We start from the raw sequence: 21631 nt of genomic DNA, 5'->3' as shown, positions 1-21631 counted from the left end.
CTTGTATAAAGCAGAAATGAGCTGATGCATTTTCAGTCGATGAAATACAAAGATATCGTACACAGCTGAAATGGCCAGAACAGTCACTCCTTGCTCCTTCCACAGCATGCTGCATCCTGCACACAGCCCTGCTCCCAAGATCCAGCCCCAAGTACTCGGTGAGGAACCTCTGGTAGAGCAGTGCTTCACGTAACACATGAGGGAAAGCAGAAAGAAGAGGCAGGCTCCAATATCTGCCCTCCCTACAATCCCTGCTACGGCTTCCGTGTGGATTGGATGAGATGCAAACAGCAGGCCCGCTATCAAGGTCCAGTACCCATCACCAAAGAGAATCCTGGAGAAGTTTGTGAAAAGGCCAGTGACTGCAGCATGTAAGAGGACATTTACAAGGTGGTAGCCCCATGGGTCCATTCCCCCAACAGCATGGTTAATGCGGAAGGAAAGTGTGCAGAGAGGTCTGTAGGACTTGTGGCTCCCACTGTGAGTAAGCAATGTCCCCCAAAAGTCATTGTAGAAGATATGGATCCACGGCGTCTCAGGCAAAAGGTCCTGGTTTGTCTTGATAGCTCGACTACAAAAGACAAACAAAAACTTAATTTTAACAGAACAAAATGGCTACAAATAAAAGGCTGTGAAAATGCAATCACACTGCTACAAGCAAAATAATGGCATTGCTTTGGTGCTGCTTCAATTCAAGTTTTGAATTTTAACAGGAGGTGTTAAAAAAGTATGTATCTATTGACTTTCTTCTATAGCAAAATTTCCATATAAATTGGCTTTTAAAACATTAGAAACAGACGTTATGATGTTTCCATTAAATTAAAACACCCTTCAGTGACATTTTTCTGAATCTAACCCAGGAGTAATCAGTTAAGATTTGATGAGTTGTAATTAAAATGGAAAATAAATATGAAATCTTGCAAACAATATTGCCGAAACAATGGCTCCTCCAGTAAATCAGAACTAAAACACCAACTGTCTTTTATAGTGAAATTTTAATTTAGATATTGGAATGGATTTTGCTAACATGGATAAACAATAAATATGGAAGTTGGTAGGAGTGCACAATTTTCTGCTTCTGGACAAGGCACTCCCCTTGTATAATTTTCTTGTGCATATCTTGACTGACAACATTTTCTGCAACACTTTGCTGAAGACAGACAACAGAATATTTTACAGATTAAAATAGACTTTCTTTTTAAATTTTTTACATTTCCAATTGACGGGAAAAAAACATTTTTACATTGCATTAGCTTATGAATTCAAGTCTGTCAGCTTGATTAGAAAAAAAAAAAATGCTTCAGCTTTCAGCATTTATGCTTAGAACCACACTGGCAAGAACTCATGCCAGCCATTAGCAGCCTCTAAGTCTAATTCGTTACTGTAAAAATCTGTCTCCTACAGTGTCTGCACAAATCCAAAGATTTGCATTTAGATTTATGCAGTGGGAGAAGGTGTGAGACCCGCTCAGTGCAAAGAGATGACTAGAATTTAATTAGTTGCTTTTATTTAAGCAATTATTTAAAGATGCATTGTTGTTATTACTGAGCTTAACTCATTTAGCATTTATTTTATTAGGGTAATTAAGAATCCAGTCAGACCAAGACTCTTCTATTCAAAATACTAAACAAGAGAGATGACTTATATCTCATTCTCTATTAAAAATCTCTACCTGCCTTTCCACCTTACCAATAAATACTGTCCTATAATTATTAATTTTTCAATTCAGCTTAGGAAGGGAAAAAAAGTGTGAAACTCAAGCCATTTAAAATACATGACTAATTCATACTCCAAGACTCCCCTCACATCCTCCATTTCCTTAGAACCTGTATGCAAACCTTCTTTTTTTATTTTCTTCTTTTTTCTTGTTTTTTTTGTTGTTGTTTTTTGTGTGTTTGTTTGGATTTTTTTTTTTTTTGTTTTTTTTGTTTTGGTTTTTTTTGTCTGTTTGTTTGTTTTTGTTTTGGGTGGTATTAATTTCAGGAATGTTGTCTTATTCTGGGAACAAAAATGCTCAGAACTGATATACTGCACCACAGAATCTCCATGCAAATACTCCAAATACCACACAGCTCAGCATTTCCATTGTCCAGAGCATCCTGCTGTAATGCTTTCGGACACGCTTCCTCTCAGCATGTCCTTTTGTCTCTGAGCACACAGAGGTTATAGAAAGGTCATCTTAAATCCTTTAAAGATCTGATGATGCTTTTTAGAATATTTTAAAATATTCATTTTGACTTCTGCTTATGCATTGGATCAGGTTGCCTGTATTTGTTTTCCCAACCCTACACACATTTTTCTCATTTTAGGCAAGTCACAAAAGAACACTGGAGGAAAACAAGATCACAGTTTCCACATTATTTATCATGTCCTTCTGTGTTGCCCTTTCTTGAAACCTAATTCCTCTGTTTCTCGTATAATGTTCAGAACCACTATCAGAAACCCAGGAATTTGGCAAAAATAAATGCAGGTGTCAGGCAAGAAAGAGTCCTTTCTCTGAGAAAAACATAATAGATCAGACAACAAGCTTCCAAAGGCTAAGAATGGCTATCAGATGTCAGGATTTAGAGCTGAAATCCTGAACTGCAAACGTGCTTTTTCTTGGGGAAACAATAAAAAAGTAAGAGGCAACAACATTACCAGCACAACCACCCTCCTCCCAGGCAGAGCATTCTTCTGCAAAGAGCCCTGACAGTTCCCAGGTTGTTCCCAGGAAATGGTAGCTTTTAGTATTCCCTTTACCTTCCCTCTATGCCAATAGTTTTCATACAGCGGACACTCATGTTGAGCTCATCCCCACCAAAAGTTAACTGTTCATATCATAAAGAAACCTAGTGTATATTCCAAAGGCATTAATTCAGTCACATCTTATTCACACCTTTAGCAACAAATTTCTAGCATCTTTGATTCTTTTCTGTTTAGACCTGTCCATATTAAAAACTAAAACATTGAAATAGACAACAAAAAAAAAAGCCCCACACAACACACAAAAAAAAAAAAAAATCAAAAGGAAGCCCTGAAGATACAGTATTGACCAAATTGTATAATTGTATTTGGGTACAGATTTCAGCAGCAGGCAGTTCTGTAATACTCCTAGTTTCTTGTGCATGTAGACCCAACAAATTCCAGTACCTGCCACCAGCATGAAGAATACAGAAGCTGACAGTTCCACCTTACTCAGTGTTTAGTCACATTAAATGCTGCGTTTTCTGCAGATCAAAATGATAAATAAAGTTAAAATTTCTTTCTTTATGGTTTCCATATGATTCCAAGGGCACTAATGAGCCTTGACAGCCTGACCCCACTCCCAAGATTCCCACACCCTGCCCCACAGTCCCATGACCTCATGTCAGGTATCCGAAGCTCCCCTGATACTGCCCAGGACCCCATGTGAGTCTCCCAAGGCCATCAGCCCCTGCCCCAGGGACACCTCAGCAGGACCATTCTCCAGCTGCCCAGGCACTACCCTGACAAGGGTCTTGCTGAGCTGAACCTGCATCCCAGCCTGTCCTTTCCCAAGGAAGTGCCTAGTCCCCAGGGCTTGGGCTGCCCAGGCTCCTGGCTGTGGCAAGGCTCTGTTTTTTCTCTAGTTACTGAAACACCAAGCTGTTAACCCTGCTTGGTCTCCAGTTCCAGCAGAAAATTCTGAAAGCAACACTTCCTCACAGCCTGGTAGCAGTACAAGCTTGTCTCCAGTAAAGCCTCCTGTGCAAGCAGCCACCCTCACTCTCCACAGATAGAAAACAATAGCAATTGCTGGCTCTGGAAAAGATTCTGGGATAAAGGAAATTACAAAATGCCATATTAGCCTTGCTTCCTGCTTCACTCACAGTTTACCTTGAGGTTATGTAGTGCAAATTAGTCCAATTTTGCTAATGGGCATAAGAGAAGCAACTCATCATTCTTCACCAGAGCTGCAAACTCTGCTCTTGCTAAAAGGCAGCAGGTCACCTTAGAAAGTCGTTTCTCAAAATTCCAACACAACTGGCATTTTACATCCAAGCAGCCTCTGAATAGGATTGCACACTCAGGCAGGGAATTTGCTGTCTTCAATTTGCAATGCCTGCCCATTTTACAAATCCCAGGAGAATGGGATATCTTACTCAGTGTATAACAAATGGACATGCTGGGGGGGTAGGGCGAAGGAAAGGAATTTGATTCAGTTATCAGTGTTTCAGAAACAGAAAGCTGAAGAACAACAAAAAAAATTGTAAAGACAAAATCATCATTTCTAATCCACCTGAAACAATGCTTCTGCCTCTGCCATAAATCACTTATTTGCCACAGGTCAGTACACACCTTAAGCACAACTCACTGAGCTTTTATACATCAAACCCAAAAATGGCAGAGATACAGCCATTCACACATGCACATATACATGCATACGCACACAAAAAACTTCCAGATGTTTTCAAAATTAACAGCTATGTACGTCCTAGACTTCTGTGTTGGTGTTAAACTGATCCAGGTGTTAACACTAGGGTAAAAAAACAGATGCGACATTCTAAAGTGAGTTAACGAGTTAAGCCTTATATCCAGCTTCAATACTGCTAATGGTCCCCATATGCTGAAAATTACCATCAGCATTTGAAGTAGACAACATATTTTAAAGGAACAGAAGAATTCCCAACTGTGAATGGAGGAAGCCATTGAACAGATGTCTCTCACATAAAATAGATAGTCAGTGATGTACTGGCAAGGTTGAACATGGAGGTTCATTGTTGTTTTTCCCCAGTCATTTTTAAACAGTATTAATTTAGTGCTTTTTTTGCTTAAACAGCAATTGGAAAACACCCTAGGGTATTTTTACAGTGGATATTAATGAGACACCCTTAGGAGGCTTTCAAGACTATATGTTACTTATACAGGACAACAAGACTGCAAACACAGCCAAGAGCCTACTTGCTTGAGTACAACAGCTTCACATCCCCAAAACATACAGCAGCTAAGTAAATCCTCCAAACTATTTACAGGTTCTTAGGCAGGTGGTGGTCAGAATACAGGGAAGTAGAGCTTGTCATACTTGCCTGCAGACTAACATATATATATACATATGCACACACACACATTCATTGTCTGTATGGACAGGATAAAGTGAAAGTCAGAAAATACTACTTAATATGCAGAGATGTCTTAAAGTAATAAGCTTAAGCACATGAAAACACATTCATCTAAATGCTTAATTATAGACTCAAGGGAACTACTTGCCATTCTGGTAGAATTCTCTGGCAATTATGCTTGACATGTGTATTAAAGTTCATCTTTCTCAACAGTTATTCAAGTGGAATTTACCTTCAAATCCAGCAGGTAGTAAAGTTTTACCCATGCCACTTCACAAAAAAAGACCCACCAAAAACAACAACAAAAGAACACCACCCCCTAAAAAAACAACACCCAAAAATACAAACCACAAACCCCTATAGCATATGTCAACTAGGACACCTGCAGAAGACCAACATCTGTGCATCCTCTGAGCCTCATGTTGCAGCTTTTGGATTGTTTCAAGAAAAATTGTTCTTAGGTGAATCTCTAAGGAAAGTCTAATAATTCAGCTGTTTTCAGAAAGGAAATACTTTGCAACAACTAGCCAAGCAACATAAAGGATCCTGAGCTGCTAGCTGGCTCTGAGAATGGCTCTATACATACAGATTGATTGAAATACCTAGGTTCAACTCATTTTAAAACTAATTTAAGGAAAACAGAACGTCACAAAAGGGAAATTACTCTTACTAGAACTTTGTAACTAGCTAATTTCTGCCAATGATATGGTTATTTTCTAACTATAAAAATAGCTGAACTCTTCAAACAATGAAGACAACATACAGTTTTAAAATTCTTTTCCTATCTTATGTAATTACCAGTGAAAGCTATTAACTCTATACAGAGTTACTACAGGGCCTCTGGAAAACATGTTAACATATGATAATATTAATTTTGTATTATGAAAGTAATTCTACAGACAACTTTAGTTTAGTACCAGAACAAACAGGAACTACAAGTAACAGGTCTGTAAAGAGCATTTTATTTGTAAAACTTTCTTGGATGAGACTTTCCTAAATTAGGTCAAAACAGAGTGGAAAGATGGATGAGCAAGACAGGTGTAACTATACCCTTAGATGATTGCAACCACTGCCAAAAAACAAAGACAACGCAACAAAAATACTAAAGAAAAACAAAGACAACGCAACAAAAATACTAAAGAAAAACAAAACTGTAAAATCACAAAGAAAAACAGTTACACACACAAAGGTTATGGTCTTATATCACAACACAAAGACACACAAACTTTCTAAGATTTTTCTATACTGCATTATGTCTTTTAAAGAAATTGATCTTCTAAAATAAGCAATAACTTGTTCCTTGTTTATTTCCATCAATGACTTTATCTGCTGTGGTTTGACTTTGTCTACCAGTAACTGGCTATGATCCAGCAGCCCATCAGCTGCACTCTTCTAAACTTCCTAATTTTGCAACTGAAGATGCAGGATGTTATTCAAAAGAAGGAAGTGGTGGCAATGCTTACATATAACACTCAATGCTCTTAGAAATTGTTTCAACTACACTGAAGTGTGCTGCATCTATTGATTTTCTTATTGACTAAGAGCACTTTGAAATCTTTATGCAACTAGAAGTTCAAAACATTTTGGTTACAAGAAGGTTGAGATGGCCTTAAAATTTTTTTTCCGCCCAGAATATAAATATTTCAACAACTCATTATAAAGGTTTGGAACTCTTTTCTCCATTGTAAAAGCCTTTCCATTCCTGTATATGTCCTCAAATGGGGAAAGAATATGGCCTTAGTATTAACCCTAAATGCATGCCACTCCCCTCAATTTAAGATTTAGCCTGACATAACAAATGCTAAAAGATGGACTATGTGAAATTTGAAACCCTAATTAATTCCAACTGCCTGACATAGTATTATATCATTATTCATGCACAGATTAAAAAAAACAAAACACACTGGAGGGTAATGAAAGAAGTAATTAATACTTTCATATGCTGAACAATAGGACACCAGTGTCCTCTTAAGAGGAAGCTGATAAAAACACAAGCAGAAGAACAGCTCCTGCTTTTGTCTCTGCTTCCTGAGTTTCTACACCACAGTATGTATCATAGGTCTGTGAAAAGATATTTTCATTCCTAAATCAGAAATGCTTTCTGCTCTACTCACAGCTATTTAATAAACTAGCTTGACTCTCAATGACACCCTGCAACACAAAATTGCTAAGTCTGTTCTTTTGAAACTTCAAGATACTTTGCTTTCACCAGATAAATATTCTTTCAAACATACATCTGAAGTTGTTCTATAAAACATTCTCCTGTGCCAAATGACTTCCTCACAATTACACACAATTTGTTTATTTTTTGTATGTATGTAATACCTGCTTCTGAAGCATGGTTAGAATTCATAGCTGGAACCTCTGCTGCCCTTCTGAAATCTATTTTAGATTATAAAAGTGGGCCCAGCAACCCTTATTAGATTTACTGTTGTGCAGTACAATATGGCACCAGATAATTTCACTTCCTCACTTCCCACTGAAAAAATTAAACACAAATAATTTTTGCCACTCATACCACTACAACAACAGATATTTAAAAGCTTGAAAATATAGCAATTAGAGTAAAAATTATGATTTTCTTACCCAAATTAATAGTACAGATATTACTTTTTTTGACAGGTCACTTTTTGAATATACATAATGCCTTTCCAAGACACACACATTTTGCGCCATTATCTGAAAATAGAGGCACACATACTGTAGCATTGCAAAAAAGAGTTTATCAGCCATACATCAGTCCCATGACTATTCATTTCTCTATTTTTTTTTCAATATATGGCAGACTATGGAGAAAATTCAGTTCAGCAATTTAATTTTGGAATAACTTTTTTCTCCCACATTTAATCTATATTTTATAGTGCGTTTTCAGGAAGTCTGAGGAAATTGTACAGAATTATGCCTAAGTCCATGACTCTTGTGCGCTCTAAATTTAAAGCCTGAAATAATTTTTAGGTTCTGATTTTGATTTTCAACAATGTACTGAAGAGACTAACCAAGAACACACACCCACACAAATATAGAAATAAAGAGTTGAGGAAAAACCACTGAACCACAACATAACAGACACTTTCCTTTTCTTATTTTTTGAAGGGGACAAAGGATAAAGAAATGAAACAGGGTTTTAGTGCCTAAGTTTCCTTCTTCAAGTATTTTATTTTAGCAGTAAAACAACCCTTCATTAACAAGGGCTGATCTAAATTTAGTTTTACTGGTTTAACTGAAAAGTATTATTAGAAATCTAATCAGTGAAAACAACTTGGTGCATGCATATCCACAGAGATCAATGTAATCTTCATCCTGTCTTTAGAACTCTTATCAAAGAAATATCCATATTGGTGGAGAGAGGAAAAAACCCAATCATCAAAAAAACAACTATCCCTCATCATGTTCATGTTATTCACTGTAAGAGTCAAGTAATTCAGAGAACAGACAGGTCCACCTTGGCTTCAACTATCCACAGAACTGCAAGTACAGACTGTGCCATACTACAGACTATCAGACATGTGCTCACCTAAAACTCTCATGTCTCCAAGATGTCTCCTCTTCCCTCTCTCCAGCCCCACTATAAGATAGATAAATGCATAAGACTAATGTTCTGACACACATCGACTGTATAATACCCTGTATCAACTTTTCCTACCCAAAGGGTATCACGTTACCAGATTTTCAGGGTGGGTTGTTTGAGTTTGTTTTTTTGTGGTTTTTTTTTTTTTTTTAATAATGATGTACAGAATAAGCATTTTCCATTTAGTTTAAGTCTGTTTTCATATCTTACAAATATTGATCCTGAGGCTTTAAAAGACTATTTTGTATAGCAAGAAACTAGAACTCTTGCATATTTTTTTCTTGCAGTATTGTCCATTTTTAGTTTAACTGCCCTCATGAGCTGTCCAACTATGTACATAAAAGATTGCCCACAAATATATTTGCACACTACAAAAGGTACCATTTTTAGACAGCAACTTCTGGTTAATTTTTTTTTCCCTGAAATCAGTCTGGTCTAAGAAACCAAACAGATACCACTTGTCTTTCAAGTCACTACTGTCTTCCTAGTCTAGTTAATAAACTTGCTTGATATGCAGTCAATGATGATTGACCATGTAGTCATGGTCCCATTCAAAAGCAGGTATTGAAAAATAATGAGAGCAAGGGAATCCTCCTTGAGGATTACTAAAATTTATTCTGTGTCAGCTACAAAGTCCAACTACACTATCATGAACCAAGTTCTGCCATTTCAATGAAATAGTCTTGAGGAAACACAAAAAGCAAAGCAATCTTAACTTGATGGAAAAAGCAGCAAGAAATGTTAACATATAGTTGAGGCTTACATTTCACTGTGATGATAGTTTAATCACCAGTGAATCAACTAAAATACTTTAAGTACCTTCTCAGATGATTCCAAATTTTCAAAATACATGTAGCACTTTCCCTTCTCAGATGCATATTAATCAAAATTCCTACATAATACATAGAGGGCCTAAAATCTGGCTAAAAAGCATTTGTGACAGAGTAAGACTTTACCTCCACTCTTTGCCACAGACATGTCAGACCAATTCCTGTAAGCATTTTTACTATATTTTAGCAGGGAAAAAATGGAACTTGGTACAGACTTATGTCAGAACCTATTTTTATGAAAACTAAATTCTCACCAAAAAAAAGTAAAACAACCCAACTAATTAAAAACAACATTTGTTCACAGGAAGATGTGTAACGACTTCTAGTGAATAGAGAGACTGTTCAGCATAGTCCCAAAACAGGCTCCTCAGGAAAGTGGTGAAGTCACCATCCTTAGAAGTATTAAATAAATAAGTAGACATGGCACTCTTTGGTAAGGTTTAGTGGGCATGGTTGTATTTCATCAAAGGTTGGACTAGATCTTGGAGATCTATTTAAGCCTTAATGATTCCATGAATGAACTAGGCTTTTTCTACTCTTCAACATCTTTATAGAGGGCACTGTGGGATGCCTTTCAAAAATATACTTTAAAAGAGCAGATGGCATCCACTCATTTGGAAAGTGTGAATCCTACTGAAAAAGGCAGAAATTACTTTTACTGTTTTGTTTCACCTTTGTGCCTCAATAGTTTATGGAGATGCAGGGATACACAAGATTAAAACAAGTTTTGTGACATGCCATAGCAATTCTGAAACACCAGAAATTGAAACTATAGCAGCATGAAAAATAAATTTTATTTTCTCTGAATTGCTTGGTTAGGAGCACCCAGCTAGTAGGCATGAGTTTGGGAGTGACATCAAGACAACTAATCACAGTTATCTTGGAATAAAAATGTGTTATATAATTACCATTATATGCAAGTTTGTATCAAGCATACTCTCAAGGATTTTACTAGATGTAGTGAAAGACTGAGGTAAAAAAGCAGGAAATGACGAATTAGTTGAATTATGTTATCAGAACACACAGGATCAAATCCTGATTTCTGCTATATTAGCTTTATTTCACATTGTTACTGGAATAACCTGCACTTTATGTCACTAAAACCAGAAGGCTTTACAATCAGCTGCAATTGGCATAAGCTTTTATAGCCTTTCTGAACACTTTTTAGACTTCCAAGAATAAAAACAAAACAATAAAACCTCATTCCTTCCTATGTTTTAGAACAGCTATCAGGAGGAGGCAGTTAGCAAGGAGGATCTCAGACAGCAATTCAGGTAAACTGAAGCCATTACCTGAATCACAAAACTGATCAACCTTTCTTGACAACAAAACTAGAGCTAAGTCAAGCCGAACTATAAAAGCAGGGAGCTTTGAACTGAAACATGCCAGATTTCCAAGTCCTTCCAGTTTTATGCCAGCCAAGCACTTGCACTCTTCTCCACTACTGACTTCTGCGCTCTCAGCTTTTTTTTTTTTTTTTTCCTCCCAAGCAGCTTTAAATTTCCAAAGTAAGTAGTATCCTTCTATAAATGAAGGTCTGAAGATCTCCTGGAAGATCAAACCAATATTTAACTGCTAGGCTTAACTGCCCACTCTAACATTAAAGAACAACCACCCCTGACAGCAGCACAACAGAGGACTGCATTTTTTTCCTGGCAGATGAGAAACCCAAGTGCCACATAAGGTCATGGCATTTCATAACACTGGCCTTTAGACAACAATAGCTCTAGGTTCTGCCTGGGGAGACCCACAGAGGAAAGCTGATCACACACAAAGGTTTATGAAAGCTTTAAAAAAAATAAGTAGCTTGCCTCTTTCAGTAGTCTTCATTAAAAAAAAAAAAGGTCTGTGAGAGCACAAAACACGTAGCATTTTATCACAACAGAAATTGTACATTATCTTTCCAGTACTGGTGGAAAGATAATTTAATTTCCATTACAATTCCAGTACTGCGGAAAGACAATTTAATTTCCATTAAAATTCCAGTACTGCCAAAGAACAATAATAATTTTGCTCCTCTTGCCAAAGCAGGAAGACTGCGTGAGATCACAGTAAGAAGAAACTTCAAACATGAGGGGAAAAACACAGGTAGATTAAGAGAAAAACATGCAACTCAGTGCAATGAAGCTGACCCAAATGAAGCAGAGAACAGACTGCCATGGAGAGGTCAGTTGGCATTTCAGACTTCAAAAAGAAACTATGACAGTTGTTGCTGCACTTGTGGACAAGGCAAGTATACTCTCTTCAAGTAACTTCTATCCATATGTGAGAAGATGAGAAACGCAGAATTTCACCTTGGAGAGAAGTAGCTTCAAATTCACATCTGAGCTTGAACTGAGATTCATTTCTGCTAGGGCATGAAGACATACGATATGATTAATATGATATATAATGATATATAATGATGTATGATATTATATATGATGATATATAAAACACATGTTTTATGTACCATTTAAGAGACAGCAATGTGATGCCTTTTTATATCCAAAGAGCAATGACCCATATGAATCTTTACATAAACTAAGCAAATACCTACTGCCTACAAAGCTAGTGGAAGGTTACTACCTCTTCAGAGTTCAGAAGCCCTATTTACCTGTCTCCCCTGGTACTGTAAGCCACTGAAAGTTTAATGAAGAAAACCATAGTTTGCTAGACCATATAAAACACCAGGATGTATTATTTCTGCATAATAAAAACAACCTAGAACAGCACAAGGAACAAGCAGTTTCTGCTCTACAAGACTTGCTTCTCTTTCTGGGGCTCTTCATTGATCTTGCTGCAGAATCATCAGGAATTCAAGATTTATTTCTTACCACATGAAATTAGTTGTTTGGAATAATACAGTGCTGTGTATGCATCATAAATTTCCCAAGTTCCTTGCATGCTGTGGTACATAAAGACACTGAGAAATTAATTATGACATAGCCAATAAATAATTACAGCTGTACAACCCATTTGTACCATCCACTAAGACAAAGTGTCAGCAAAGACCTAGGAAGCTTTCAGTGCAGGCTGCCATGTCCTTTTAAGGAAATCTGAAGAAATACTGAGAGTAAGATATTGCTATTCAACTATTTTAGAAAAAAATTACCTGGGTAATGAATGTAATCAGCCATAAACACCTCATTCAAATCAACTTCATTGCCCCTTACAGTTCCTTCTTCATCTTAGTCTTTTAGGATAAAAGTGTGTAGAAATTGTTGTGGAACAGAGATAGCTTCTGGCTCATAAGAGGCACTAGGAGTCCACAGGAAATTCAAAAGCTCACCATCACATTTTCAAACTCACTGGAAGATGGAAGTCCAACCCCCACAGCAGTTTAATTGGGAACTGCAGTAGTGCTGAATATTAGCCTTATTTCAATTAAGTCATTCAACTTAAATCTCAACCTTACAGTGAATGCTTAACATCAACTTTAAGAAAGATAAAACAGTATTTCTAGAGACACAAACAGCTGCTAATTTAACATTGCAGGGCAACAAAACAGGTGAAAGTTTTTAATTAAACAGCCCTTCTGTAGGCTGTTATTCTGCAATTTTATGTATAAATCAAGCCAGGTAACTTATTTCCAGTAAGTCTGAAAATAATAAAATTAGTTTCAATGACCTCAGAGATACATATGCTTATTTGTGGTTATGGCCCCAGGCAACCCTGAAATCAGTCATTCCATTAAGTCAGAAGCACGGCACAAAGCCAAGCTCCTGTAAGAGTTAAAGGTCTTGCACATACTTCCTTTGTGTGTTTATTTGAATAGAATGGTGACTTTGGGTTTTGGGCCACCCATCACTTACAGACCTCCCATAACATTTAAAGGAGCTGAATCAACTAAATCTTAGCATATACCAGTTGTCCTTGGGACACTAGCTCTTTAAACATTATGTGAAATCATTGAAAATTGAAGCAACGGGGAAAAACATCAGAACAGGATTTATCTGGATGTATTTTAATGTGCATATTCCTCTACAGATGAGTCAGGCAACATTTTGGGGATGGTTTAATTAAAACAGAATTAGATATATATTTAGTTATATATATATTATCATATATATATATAAATAATATATATTATTTATATATATATAATTATATATTTAATTAGAATTAAGAATAAAGAACCTAAATGCCCTTACATAGCTAAAAGAAATACACAAACTGTCCAACATTAAAAAAAAAAAAAAAAAACAAGAAACAATGGTGATAATTATCACAAAACAAAGGAAGTAATTCAGGCCACCATACAGGGTTTTTTGGCGTCTTTTGGGTTTGTTTTTTCGTTGTTGGATTTGGGGTTTTTTTAATAAATAAAATAAACTCCTTTTCCCCTGTCTTCTCCAGAGTCACAAAAAAGAAGCTGGAACAGCCAACTCTTATTATCAGAAAAACCATAATGATGTGAGGAAATAAAAAACAAACTAATATTTGAACATTCACAAATAACAGTAGTCTTAGGGGCATCCTGCTAACTGAAAAAATATGCAATCATTTTCTCATTCTGGGCTCCAGAACCCCAAAAAGAATCATGAATGATTTTTCATTCAGAAGGTTCAAACTTTTTGGCAATTTTTAATTGAGGGAGTTTTCATAGCACAAGAAAATATCAGACTATCTTATTTCAACCTTTACAGTTAAGGTCTCTGAAATAAGAGAAACTCACAAGGAAAAAACGCTATGCCAAATAATGAGCAGGAAGAAAGCTTCTGTCACACAACAGAAGCTATACTTACTTCTCTGTTTTCTTGCAGTGATACTGCTACCACAAAAGCTCTCTCTCAAAGACAACAAGTGTCATATTAACCCAAATAAAGAGAATGAAATTTTTAGTACTTCCTAATAGCAGTCATCCATTCTAAAATGCCCCACATCTATATTTCAGACTATAAAGTCAAGTCATCAAACAAAAGAAAGCAGCATGAAAAATGTACTAGAATAGGACAAAACTGTGATGATTTTTTCTTTGAATAGGTACCATAATAAAGGTCAGCAGGTATCAATTACAGCAGTACCAGTTCCATCCAGGTCAACTATCACTTTGAAAAGTGTGCAATAAATTATACAAGTGTGAAATACACTGCAATTGAGGAACTGCTGTTTTAGATAGTTCAGCGCCTGCATCTAAAGTTTGTTTGACTTCTGCATAACTTTTTACAAAATGCCAAGGAAGGGATTCAGTGCAAATTTCAGTAATAATAAATATCAATTAATGAAACTGAATTATTATCACTATTATTAGAGCTTTTTTAAAAGTGGTATTTTCTTTATGGCCTTAAATAAAGAGAGGAAAGTATTGCCAAGAACAGCAGACACTCTGAGTTTCTGAAACTCCACCTTTCCTGGCTTCAAAAAGACTGCCAAAAAAATATAATGGTTGCTCCAAACTGAATTCCACACAACTCTTAACATCAAATGGATTAACTCAGAAAGAAAAGTTAATTAAACACAGGCTAAAGACAATGCATCTAACCAGTCAGTGCCTGTGATCCGAAAGGCTGCATCTGACTCAATGCTGAAAACTAAAAGAGAACAGAGACATATGTATGCAACCTAAACATTTGTGTAAATAAATGTTTTAATGGCCAGCTCAGCTTAACAGTTCAAAAGGAAAAAAAAAAAAAAAAAAAAAGCAAAGCCAAACCTTCAGTGGGGTATGCACCCCATAAGGCAGAGGTGGTAAGTACAGATTCTTGTAGCATACCTACAGCACAAAAAGTAGTTTTCAGATATCTCACTCTGATATGACACACCATTGGGCTTCCTTCCCAGCAGGCATGTTTTGCCTTTGTGGAATTAACTTAAAGCTAGGAACAACAATCCACCTTTCCTCTCAGTATTTATTGCATAGCTTCTTACTCTGTGAAGGACGCTGATGTCTCTTAGATGTGTTTTTGTAATTTTTCAGAACTTTAAGATGCTGTGTAATTACTTTTAAACTGAAGTTTCACGGTGATGTTTTTCAAGCTCAACTAATTAAAGCTTGTTTAATGCATCTTGAAGAAAATATACTACCCACCTTAACAAGAATTTATGCAAAACAGTGCCACTAGCTTTTAGAGAAAACCTTTTCAATTAATTATAATTAGGCCTTTTAGTTCTACTTTTCTGGGGGTTTTACTACTAGAAAATTATAAGCATGGATTGTTGGAAATTGTGGGAAATAAAACATTGTTGTGATGTAAAAACTCCTATACAAATGAACCTATAAGTGCAGACTCCTTTTCATCTCTGCCATTCAGATCAGGTCAAAATACATACCCCCAGGTACCTATGACTGGAAAGAAGGCAAAGCAAATTCTTTTTTGGTATTGATAGGCACAAATTACTCCTTGGTTTTAGGAGAGTGTTTTCATAGGAAAAATAAATAAAATTATTCAAATAAATAAAGCATTCAAATATTTGCATATCTCCCCATCACTTCTAAAACCCTTACAAATACACAAAGATCTCTCCCTAAATATAATATTGTAAAAGTATTTTTGGTACATATTTCAAGGCTATCTTCAGTGTCATTAACATAAAAAAACACCCTTGCTTAAGTGGATAACTGTTCTTTGAATATAGCCAGAAATATTCCAGTAGAGAAGCTGCAACAACTCAGAAGGAACAACACACTTACCAGTAGTAACATTTGAACCTTTTTTACAGGTACAGATTCACAGTGAGGAAGATGCAAAGCTCCATACTGCAATATTGTAGAGTTTATCATGATTAAGAAGCTCCTCATATAAAAGTGAAACTGCATTACAACTGATTTCCTAAACCCGGGTGCTTTTAGCTCTTCTGAACAGAGAGCTACCAAGCACCACTTTGGTTCTCATTTTATTAGCTGAGGCAAGGGAGGGAAAGTGGGAGAAAATTTCTGTTACAGTCTTTCCAGTGGAGCATCTTAGTTTTAGAGAACAAGCACAAATACAATGAATCTTGAGTGCTCCCATTAGGATGGAGTAGGGCAAAATCCTGCCACTGCTTCATTCCACCCTCTTTCTGGAGCAGTGAAGTAGCATCCCTGACCACAGAAACAACCACTCAAACTTAACCCATTCTCTTCATCAAACACATGATTAATTTGAGAGAATGAAAGACAATACAGGAAGAAACTGCAAAGCTCTTGGCTAGAACCAGAATTCAGAGAAACCAGTTGCTGTCTGCTCCTATTTCTCTCTTGCATTCATTGGATTCCAGTCCTAGAACACCAGTGTTAAAAGCTGTGTAACACACCTTTCTCTGTTCTGTCCTTTCTTCAAGTTTTTCCATGCTGGAGAACAGTAGGGACAGAAATCAGGCAAAAAAAAAAATAAATTAATGACTGCCGCGAGCAATCTGTGTTCTACAAAATTCGAGCTACTGATCAGTGACAACTCTCTTCATGCCCTTTTTCAAGTCTTCAGGCATGGCATGTTTTCTGCTACAAAATGAAAATTCTAATCCACACTGATAGCTGCAATCATAGCTCCTATTCATAAAACAGAGGAATTGCACATAGACATATTCCCTCATCTGTCAAAATTTTTTGATTCTGTGTCATTCAACCAGAAAGGAAAGACCACTTTCTCTTGCAAAAATGACTGACTGGTTCTAAGTTTTTAGCCTTCTAATCCAGATCAATGTGCTCACAAAAAGATGTTCCCTATCTCCAGCTGTTAGCTCTACAAAATCAACCAGGGTTCTGCAAATCAAACTATTCCTCTTTGAAGCCTACATGGCCTTTGATTAAAAAGTTTGGTAGACTAATTACAACTGCAGTGAGATTCATATACTGCAGTGTTAAACATCACAGATCACAACAAGACATGCATAGGAGTACATCTACTGTGCTCAAAACAGTAACACTGAAAATTAATGTACAGGACTATCAGCTTGAGTTGAACATAAAAACAAAAGCAAGGCTTTGGAGGAGCAAGCAGATTCATTAGAAATCAAAAGGCAAAGCAGAATATTAAATAGCCACATAAACAAGGTGAAACTGTTCTAATTTGCAGGTAGACTTTGGCAGCTGAAACTTCATTAGCAATTCTCTAGGTGATGTGTGAACCAGCCCATGATACTATCTGTTCTTCAGGGCCAGTAGTAGTAAAACTGACATAATAAGTAGAATCATAAAGACAGAGAACACCACTTTTCAGCACCCTTAATAAAGCTGATGTGGTCTATTTTTAAGCAGCCAGTAGGCCCTTTTGGAAGTGTGGTTATGGTCAGGTGACAGAAACCCCCTTTTGAACTTCAAAATTCACTACCAAAGGGACATCATGATGTAAAATTACATCTCCTTGTTTTGCTAATAACAGTGTCTAAGCCACCAACTTGTAAGAGTAAATCAGCTCTTGTTTTCCAGAAAAGTAACTTGCTGGGGATTATTTCATTTTTAATCCAAACAACTAAAATATTCCAAATTTCCTAGATTCATTTTCCATGTAGATGTGGTAACTTAGGGATATGATTTAGTGGTGGTCTTGGACTCCATGATCTTAGAAATCTTTCTCACCCTAAAGGATTCTGTAACTCCATGCCTTCTAGGAAAAGGTACCATAACTTAACAGCCACTAGAAAATAGTGTTCAGGAGACAAGTCCAAACAATTTGGTATCTGGAGGCTTTTTAACTGCTGGGGTAAAGTGGTTAATATAAATAATAACTCAGGCATTCCAAGATGAATATTCCTCTAAAGAATTATTTCTACATGACTGATGCATTATTGACTAATTTTCCTTTTGTAAGACTCATCTAGCTAAACAAAGATAAACTAAAGGAAGAAAATTACAGCAGCAGCAGGAATCTAACATTCAGTAAATTTTCTTATTGTAAGTGTGCTTTCATGCACAAAAACACTCAATACTATAATGGCAACCTGGTTTTACACACTGTAATTTCACGAACTATGGTTTCTGAGCCTCAAGTATTTTTCTGCCATAAGACTTCAGACTTACTCTGCTCTGGTCAAATCTTTTAAAATTTCTTCAGTTATACATCAGATCAAAAAGCATTTCCCTCTCCCCCATCTTTTTTTTTTTTTTCTTCTATATTCTCCCATTTCCATTAAGAATGTAGGAATACTAGATCACACTGGGGGAAAAAATTTTGCACAATAAATAATACGATTACTATCCCATGCTAAAGAAATAAAATTTCAACACAAACTCATTAAGTTGTCCAAGTATATGATAGTTCTTGTCAGAAAAAAAACCTCCATCCAGTAAGTTTGGGACTTTTTTTTTTTCCTAAATCACTTCCTTTCAAATGCCACAATAAGCTAGAAATCAATCAATTTACAGGAAATACTTTTTTCCCTTGTTAATAGGTGGACTGAGTGCTAGAGGCTCTTCCCTCTCTGACCGAGTATTAATTTAAAATACAGTGATCAGTCTTAGGAACTTAAACACTCTATTAAGCAAGTGATCAAAATTTCAAACAATCTGCCTTTTTGGATTATGCCACTTCTTATTAGTCTGGCTAAAAATGTCTTCATAGCAAGCTCTAAAATCTTGCTCCTAAAAGCAGGTTAGAAAACTTTTACATCTGACTGTAGGCTGTTGTGAATACTCACCAACTCTTTTTCCCCAATTACATCAACAGATTTATTATCAAGCTCACTGGTGCTTTTTGGTTTTTAATGTACATATAAACTTCACACCTTACAATGTCCCTCTCTAGACATCATAAACACAATAAATGTATTTATGCAGAAACCAGTTGGCATAATTTAGGGGGGAAGAAGAAAGAAAGAAAGGTGAGGTTGTTTCTTGCATACTACTGCCCCATTATAGCCAGGAGCCAAGGGTCTTAAGAGCAAGCACAGTCATCTTCTGTTCTTTATGAACAAAAGTCAGAGTTAACAAACTACATTAAAGTAAATGAAACAGTTTTTTTAATTTATAGCATCTCTGTTCAGTCATTTTTTATAGCTTTGTAGGAACATTCTCAGCACTACTGATGGGTACTTAGACACAAAGTTTCTCACCTAGAGTACAGTACAGGGGTGTTTGGAAAATTAATTAATGGTAGTACAGCACTTCAAAAGTGTAAAATACTACATAAATACTACAGGCATCCAGTTAATAGGAGTAGTTCAGTTAAATCCCATTCATCATAATGAATATAAGCATTTTAAATTTTTAAAGTTCACAGACTGTCTATAAAAAGCCTGACAAATACATTAATAGGCACTGACAAGCACACTAAAAGCACAGACAGCCTCAACTTGTTTCTGTAATCAATTCTGAATGAAGTCAACTCAAAGCAGTCACCTCACAGGAACAGGAAGGCCCCACAAAATCACAGTTCCCAAATGAAAGGGCAAGGAATGAGTGCCTTTCTGGTTGCTGTAACCCAAAAATTCACATAGGACAGTGAGACTGCTCTAATTACTGTGAACTTAGAATCATGTTGTAGAGGTCAACATTTATTAGCTGAGTCACAAGAAGCTAGTATCTTCATTACCTGAAAAACTCATTGCAGTAGAAAAAGGAGCTCCCTTAACAGCTCCATGATCTCTTCTACTCCCCCACCCCCCCCCACCAGTTTCTGACAATACTATGATGTTGACTGGTTTTCACCTGTGCTGTAAAAATGTCTGGATTTTAAAGTGTGAAAGGCCATCTGAAATAAACATATATGCTATAGTATCTACCTGCTATATACAGCCTACATAACCATTAGCAATTAGAGAAATAGATTTCTTTATCTATTTCAAGGAATCAAATCAATTTACCAACCTTGCAGTAAACTGTATAGTTGGAGAAAAACATCACTTTTGGACAGTACTAGCAATTCCTCAACAGAAGAAATGAGTCTGCAAGAAAGGACCAACATTTTTATACACTGTGTCCCATACTTGTCTGTCATCCTCCACCTGGCTATGCTTCCCAACAAAGAGGTTAAGCATTCCATTATGCCTTACTTACGAAATATATAAAAAAAAATTATCCCTCTAATAGGATAATTTATTCCAATATTAAATAGTCTCCCATTGTCATGGTTTAACCATAACTGGCAATTCAATTAAAATTTACATGGGTTACTAAAACCAGGTGAACTGACATAAGGATAGATAAACTAGTGTAACTACTTCACATCCTAGAATATTCTGTTGGAAGAGACTCACAAGGATCACTGAGTCCAGCTCCTGGCCCTGCACAAAACAACCCCAAAAATTACACCATGCTCCTGAGGGCATTGTCCAAGTGTTTCTTGAACTTTCTTCTCAAGCTTGTTGCTGTGACCACCTCCCTAGAGAGCTTCTTTCAGTACTTGACTAAACCCTTGAGGAAAGAAACTTTTCCCAACATCACAACTAAAGCTCTCTTGACAAAGCTTCATGTCATTCCCTCAAGTCCTGTCATGGTCACAACATAGAAGAGATCAGCATCAGCCCCTGCACTTCCCCTCATGAATAATCTGTAAACCACGAGGAGGTCACCTCCAGAGTCTCCTCCTCCAGGCTGAATAAACCAAGTGACCTCAGCTGCTCCTCATACAACTTCCCCTCCAGACCTTTTGCCATTCCTGTGACACACCTTTGGATGCTCTCTAAGAACTCTATATCCTTCTTATGTTGTGGTGCCCAAAACTGCACACAGAACTGGAGGTGAGCACCTGTAACTGGAACAATAAATGAAAGATTTCTATTAATACTTGGGGAACCAAAAAGGACTGAAAATATTCTAACTGTTCTATGTAGGCATACAGAGGTATTACTGATCTTTTCCATCATGCCTCCAGCCGAGAGATCAGTAAATGCACGGGAAACAGTAAGTAAATCTACAGAAACATACCTAAATTTAAACTTCTCACAGCTGTGTAATAAAGAGCTTCATTTAACAAGCTGATCTAAAGCTACACTAAACAGTTCACATTTTCAAATCAACATAAAAAATAAAAAAATCATACTTTGAATATGCACTCACAAAATTAGTAAGAGATCAATTCTCTTTGCTACTACCTTCAGATAACACAGATAGGGCCTTCTATATTCTGCAAAAGTCAATACACTTCAGAGTTCAAATGTCTGGTACTGCTACAGCAGTGTTGAAGTTTGATGCAATATGAACAAGAAATGGGTTCCTGGCATTCACATTTCATTTAAATCTCTAGTTCCAGATGCTTGGCTTCAACACTAACATTAAAAAAGTCATGACATCATTTCAGAGCATCATTTCTTAAGACTTTAGTAGCAACTTTCAC

At 36.5% G+C, this 21631-nt stretch overlaps 1 protein-coding gene across 1 annotated transcript in view; it reads right to left on the bottom strand.

Moving 5' to 3' along the window:
* Positions 1 to 21631, bottom strand: part of TMTC2 (transmembrane O-mannosyltransferase targeting cadherins 2) — a 231215-nt gene that overhangs the window by 130210 nt on the left and 79374 nt on the right. The window contains exon 2 of the mRNA XM_062491239.1: positions 1 to 571. Within this exon, the coding sequence (XP_062347223.1) occupies positions 1 to 571 (571 nt within the window). The remainder of the gene's footprint in view (positions 572 to 21631) is intronic.

This window comes from Cinclus cinclus, chromosome 4 (genome assembly GCF_963662255.1).
Source record: "Cinclus cinclus chromosome 4, bCinCin1.1, whole genome shotgun sequence".
Lineage (NCBI taxonomy): Eukaryota > Metazoa > Chordata > Aves > Passeriformes > Cinclidae > Cinclus > Cinclus cinclus.
Note: the sequence above shows the minus strand (reverse complement) of the source record. Positions and strands in the feature narration are given on the sequence as shown.